Genomic DNA, 6,532 nt, shown 5'->3' on the forward strand with positions numbered 1-6,532 from the left:
TAATAAGGTTAAGTTAATATATTTAATATATTTAATATATTTTATATGCACTTAAGAAACATATAGTACGATTTTTTAAAGAAGTTTCTTCTGCTCACCAAAAGCATTTATTTGATAAAAAATGCAGTGTAATAAAATGTTATTGAAAATTCACTGGCCTCAAACATTTAAACATTTAATTGTTATTTTAAAAAGTAAGTTATTGTTATTAACAAAAACATAAGTAGGCTTTATATAAAAACATAACATATATGACATGTGTTACAATAATGTACTGTATAAGCATATTTTTGTAGTCTATAACAAACGACATATTGTCCTACTGTTTAAATGTATAGCTTGACTGTAGCTTAACTATAAATAAGTTGCTAGTGTCTTGGAAAGCTATATTTTTAGTAAGTTCCCATTCATTAATAAAAAACTGGATTATTTTTAGTGGCATTACTCGTTCTCGTATTCTCTGAGGTATCGATCACATCTCAGGTTAAAGGCCTGCATATGAAGGAGTCTGAAGAGAAGGCCACGTCTCCTCTTACACTGAAGCAGGAGAGTTGATGAATCTATGGATCTCTGACAATATTATATAAAGGCAGTGTGTGTCTCTAATGCAGGCAAGTGGTTATAGAAACATCTCCGCAAAATGAACAGGGTTAAAGGTACACTGACTCCACATCTTTATTAGCTTTCTTTGCAAGGAAATCTACCTAGAGCTATAGCCTTGAAGAAATGCATTCGCTTTGTAAAGAAACACAGTGCTCGCTTATTAAACATATTTCAAATGGGCAATGAAATGTGCAATCTGCAGAAAGTAAATATTTCTAAGGCTTATTAGCCTAACAGACTTTCCAAAGCGTGTTTGTAGCAGTGAATTACTCTGTTACAGTGTGTGTGTGTGTGTGTGTGTTTCATTAGTTCTGCAGGTCTGGCTGTGTTGTGTGTCGCTCTGGCGTTTCTGGGTTTCTCACGCCGTTCCTCTGGACTGTAAGGACGAGGCCGGATCTCTCACACACTGCACTTCAATCTCCCAAGAGAAACTTCTAGATCGTGTCATCCAACATGCAGAGCTCATCTACCGTGTGTCTGAAGAGTCATGCACTCTTTTTGTGAGTGAACCATCTCTGTCAATCATTCACAGTCTATTGATATTTACTGTTAACTCTACAACACATAAAATGATTTATTACAGCATAAGAAGTTATAGTGGTATCACTTTATGTTTCATTTGTTAACATTAGCAAGATGCTTTAACTAATTGACTGACAGGAACTAACTATGATCAGTACATTTGTTACAGCATTTGTTAATCTTTCTTAACATTAGTTAAAAATACAGTTGTTCATTGTTCATGTTAGTTCACAGTGCATTAACTAATGTTAATGCATACAACTTTTGATTTTGATAATGCATTTAATATACTAACATCAGCTGAGATTAATAAATGCTGTAGAAGTGCAGTTCATTCTTAGTTCATGTTAACTAATGTAGTAAACTAATGAAACCTTATTGTAAAGTGTTACCGTTATAGTTTGCAAATCTGCATGCATGCTGTCGGTCACACTTTATTTAGTTGGTCCCCTTTATCCACTAACTGTCATTGGAGTATTAGTTGAGAATTAGTGGATTGTTAGGTTATGGCTCAGGTTAGTAGAATAAGTTGACATGTGCAATGTTACCTATAGCCAACAGAATGTCTAAAGGGGACCACCAAAATAAAGTGTTACTTGTTGTTGTTGTTTTCTTCTTCTTACATTTTTTTTAACTCAAAATCAGATAACCAATTTCATTTAATCTCATCAGCTGAGATATTATTAGCCACGCTGATAGCAAGTTTATTTCATTTAATGTCATTATTCTGTCTCATTTAATCAACCTTGCCTCATTATTGCCGGCTATGTGCATGACTTTGAATTAATGAGACCATAATCTTAATGAATAATCAGACTCATTATAAACACTGCGAGATGCCTATCAGTCTTGTTAGATTATTTCACTGTTCTTAGGTGGATTGTCTCTTTTCAGTGGGAAAACATGCAGAGAATATTGGTATAATTTCATTTCTCATTTCAAATCTCCTGTCAGATATTTATAAGGAAGGCTTTTCTACCACCTGAAGTGGTGTGTGAGTGTGTGTGTGTTCCTGTGTGTCCAACAGGAGGAGATGTTTGTCCCGTATCCTCTGCATGCTTTGAGGAATCAGGGAGGGAACATGTGCCACAGCAAGCCCTTCCCGATCCCAAGCTCCAAGAGTGAGATTCAGCAGATATCGGTGAGAAGATGCGAGTGCTGTGTGTTTCGTTGATTAGAAATGGAACGGAGGAAGGAATTATCAAAAATAAGAAATGCATACATATCAAACAAGGTAAACCATTATGACTGGGAAATAAGGCCTAAGTAAGTATCTAAAATACTGACTATTTTTAGGAAAAAATATATTTTTTATATATAGTTTTTATTTAGTTTTGCTGGTGTTAATCTTGAAAGGCCATATTAAATGTTGAGAATATGCAGGTTAATCTTCTTGAAGGAACACGCCGACTTTTTGGGACTTTATCTTATTCACCGTATCCCCCAGAGTTAGATAAGTCCACACATACCCTTCTCATCTCCGTGCGTGCCGTAACTCTGTCTGACGCACCCACCGCTAGCCTAGCTTAGCACAAAGACTGGAGGTAAACGGCTCCAGCTAGCATACCGCTCCCGAGTGATCACTCCGGCCAAGTAGCAGTGCTTCGCCTTCTGAGAATATAGTTCCCAGTATGTATACGGTTAGAAGATGGCTGTGTCTCATGTGACCTTGTTATTCGTACACGCTGTGACTATACAAATCACAACATGTAAATAGGAAAATGTTGGCATTATTTTGTCACTTATTGGGAGCAGTATGCTAGCTGGAGCCGTTTACCTCCAGTCTTTGTGCTAAGCTAGGCTAGCGTTGGGTGCGTCAGACAGAGTTACGGCACGCACGGAGATGAGAAGGGTATGTATAGACTTATCTAACTCTGGGGGACACGGTGAATGAGCTTAAGTCCCAAAAAGTCGGCGTGTTCCTTTAAACGGCATCCACATCCATGCATGTCAACGCAGGTTAAGCGTTCACTAGAAACAATGTTTTCCAGCTCTGAACATATGAGCTCTGTTTAACTGGTGTTGTGTGAAAGACTGCACTTACAGAGCAATGTCTTGTTCGTCTAATGCACTATTGTATGACAGCTCTTTCAACTGAGAGACTAACCTTTCTTTAGAACTAAATTGCCTCCATCACCAAATAGGCTGTTTTCTTTTCAATATATCATTTTTTTTCCCATGCACCTGCTGAAATAGATTTGAACATTTCCCTCAAACTGCTTTAGCTTAATGAGTCTTGTCACGCCACCACAGTACGCAGCCAAAGTAGACGCATATTTCCATTTGATTTAGACATTTTACAGTCTCTGCAAATTCATCTGGAGCTACAGTATATAAAAAGCATTGCAAAACATTGAAAATGGACGACCTCGCATAACCTCTCCTTCACCGGGAGCTTGTGCTGCTTTATGAAGGCTTGGTTACTGTATTCACAGTGTTTAGTCTGTTTAAAGTTTGGAGTCTGTGAATGAGGTCACATCATTTATTTCAATATTTATGTTTTTTTTTTTTTTTTTTTGTTTATACCTGAGATCCACTTAAAATGTTGTCAAAATCTGTATTTTTTTTAAATGCCATTTCCAACTCTCTCTGACATTTAATATTAAACAGGACATTTTTATCTATCTATCTATCTATCTATCTATCTATCTATCTATCTATCTATCTATCTATCTATCTATCTATCTATCTATCTATCTATCTATCTATCTATCTATCTATCTATCTATCTATCTATCTATGTAGTTTTAATTCATCTTTAATTGTAATCAAATTTTATGAACATAAGAGCATCATGAAATCATTTCTCCTCATGCAGAACCTTCTTGGCATAAAGGCTTCTTTACTGTAAAATTGAGTTGTTTTCTTCTTCTAAGAGTGTAGTTGCAAATGCTCCTTTTGTACTGAAGAAGTTCTGAAGGCTACAGAATATTGTCACAAACTCTTTTGTATGAAAAAAAAAAAAAAAAATCAATGAAAATTGTATTTTTCATAGCTCGATCCCTTTGACGTCTTCAGTGTGTTCTCTGCAGGATAAATGGCTGCTCCACTCGGTCCTGATTCTGGTGCAGTCGTGGATGGAGCCGCTGATCTATCTGCAAACTACTCTTGATCGTTACGATGACGCCCCCGACGCTCTGCTCAACAAGACCAAGTGGGTTTCTGATAAACTGCTCAGCCTGGAGCAGGGGGTGCTGATCCTCATCCGCAAGGTACATCAGTGTGAACGCTCATAACATACGTGTGTGTGCATCACTTCACGCTGGTTTCTCCACAGATGCTGGATGAAGGCATGTCCACATCCGCCATCGAACACACGCTGGCTCCATACGATGGACAATCTCCCGAGGTGCTGGAGTCTGTCCTCAGGGACTACAACCTTCTCACCTGCTTCAAGAAGGACGCCCACAAGATGGAGACCTTCCTCAAGCTGCTCAAATGCCGTCAGAGCAACAAGCTCAGTTGTCTTTCCCACTAAATATGATTCTTATATGGAAAGAAAAAAGCTTTATTTTGAAGAATTGATATTGCCATATTTAGCAAGCATTAAATGAGACCCCTGAGTGTGAAAGTGATGTGCTTTTGGCTTTCTGGATATTTACTGTAAACTGAATAGGAATAGGACACGAAGCACACCGCTCTCTCACACAATCTGCAGTCTGCACTATTGATTCCCTCGCTTCTCTTCTAAACTTGAGTTTGTATGCTATACCGTAGTCTTTTAATGTCTCTCCTGGTCTCCGGTGATTTGGCAGGCGTGTTTTTCTGTTTCTTTTAGTGGAGATGGTTTCACCTTTGTATTAGTTAGATAAAGAAAAACTCTAAAGAAAAAGCTTGTGATACAGAAATATGCTAATAAGTGTGTGTGTGTGTGTGTGTGTGTGTGTGTGTGTGTGTGTGTGTGTGTGTGTGTGTGTGTGTGTGTGTGTGTGTGTGTGTGTGTGTGTGTGTGGTGTGGGCTGAGGAATTTGATCTGAGGTTTAATTTATGTATCAACATAGTGGAAAACTACATGAGACATAACATGAGATAAAAATATAACTACTGGCCAGCACAAGATTAAGAACAGAGCGAATCAATTATGTAAATTGTGTTTGTAAAAAAAATAAAAAATAAATAAATGTATATGCATATTTTTATATGCATACTTTAACATATTGTACTTATCTATTTAAATAAAGAGGCATATAATATGTATCTCTCAATGTGTTTTTAAATCTATCCATCCATCCATCCATCTTTCTAGATTAATAAATGAATAGAATTTGCTGTTCTATTTATATGCACTGCAGAAATCTTGTTGTTGATGATGCAAGTTTGAGTAATGGGATTTAGCCATTTCTTTCCCAGTTCAAACCTATCTAAAAACCAAGATACAGTAAATGTACTTGAGAAGCAATTCTGCATAAGATATGAAGATTTCAGAAAATATATAGGTGAATTGTATATGTAATGTACAGTATAAGCATAAAGAAATGTATAAGCATATCCTCCTGGGACCCAGGAATAGACTTTTGTCCATTGTAGGGGACATTACATTTTATTTATTTATTTATTTATTACATTTCTCTGACATAATGTTACAGGCATCAGGCATTTTGGGAGACACAACAAGTGAATATGGAAATAAGTTATACATTAATATTCCTATGAAATATTAGATAGTATTATTAAATTGTTGCTAATAATTAGTCAAATTATTACACTTCTTTTTTCATTAAATGTTGCTCAAAGAACACATTAATGTGCACATTAGATAGGCTACATTGCATCGAATGGGAATATTAATTTATGGCCATTTTACCCACATATTGCATAAAGTAAAATGGTGTATCAATTCATTCCATTATATATTTCATAACATAGTTGAGAATCATCTTTATACAAATTTTATTTAAAATAAATCCTGAAACCCCAACATTTATTGATGATTAAAAAAATAACCCCATTGTTTTTGCCTATACATATGATTTCATGTCATTTTATTTTTTAAACAACTGAGTCCTGGTGTCCACTACAGAGGATATAGCATAACATATGAATATATATATATATTTTTTTTACCATTTGTTTCTTATGCTCTAAACAATGTGCTGACATGAGAAAAAAAAAAAAAAAAAAAAAAAAAGTTGTTTTTTTCTGGGTCTCATGAGGATATTATATTTTGAAACTAAAGTTAAAGAAAAAGTGTAACAAACAATCTTCTATTCAACATACAATCTTTGAAAACCAGTCTTACTCTTGATTCTCAAGTAAATTTGTCTTCTTGTTTATTTTATTTTTATTTTTTAGCCACATTATCCAGCAGTAATTTTCCATCTAGACAGGGTGAGGTGAATATGAGTAAAGTTTGATAGTCTGGCTCCCTCACTGTTATGCCCTTTTTCTGAGGGTTAATCGACTGTTA

The 6,532-nt window shown here is 35.7% G+C and overlaps 1 protein-coding gene across 1 annotated transcript; it reads left to right on the top strand.

Annotated features, from left to right (window-relative positions):
* Nucleotides 1-640: 640 nt before the first annotated feature.
* smtla (somatolactin alpha) lies at nt 641-4,603 on the top strand (the record flags this gene model as incomplete). Its single annotated transcript, XM_081371901.1, has 5 exons — nt 641-656; nt 913-1,103; nt 2,153-2,266; nt 4,158-4,337; nt 4,403-4,603. The coding sequence occupies 5 exons, from the start codon at nt 641-643 to the stop codon at nt 4,601-4,603; spliced, it is 702 nt and encodes a 233-aa protein (XP_081228027.1).
* Nucleotides 4,604-6,532: the final 1,929 nt, after the last annotated feature.

This window comes from Scardinius erythrophthalmus, assembly GCF_964197995.2.
Source record: "Scardinius erythrophthalmus genome assembly, chromosome: 8".
NCBI classification, from domain to species: Eukaryota; Metazoa; Chordata; class Actinopteri; order Cypriniformes; family Leuciscidae; genus Scardinius; species Scardinius erythrophthalmus.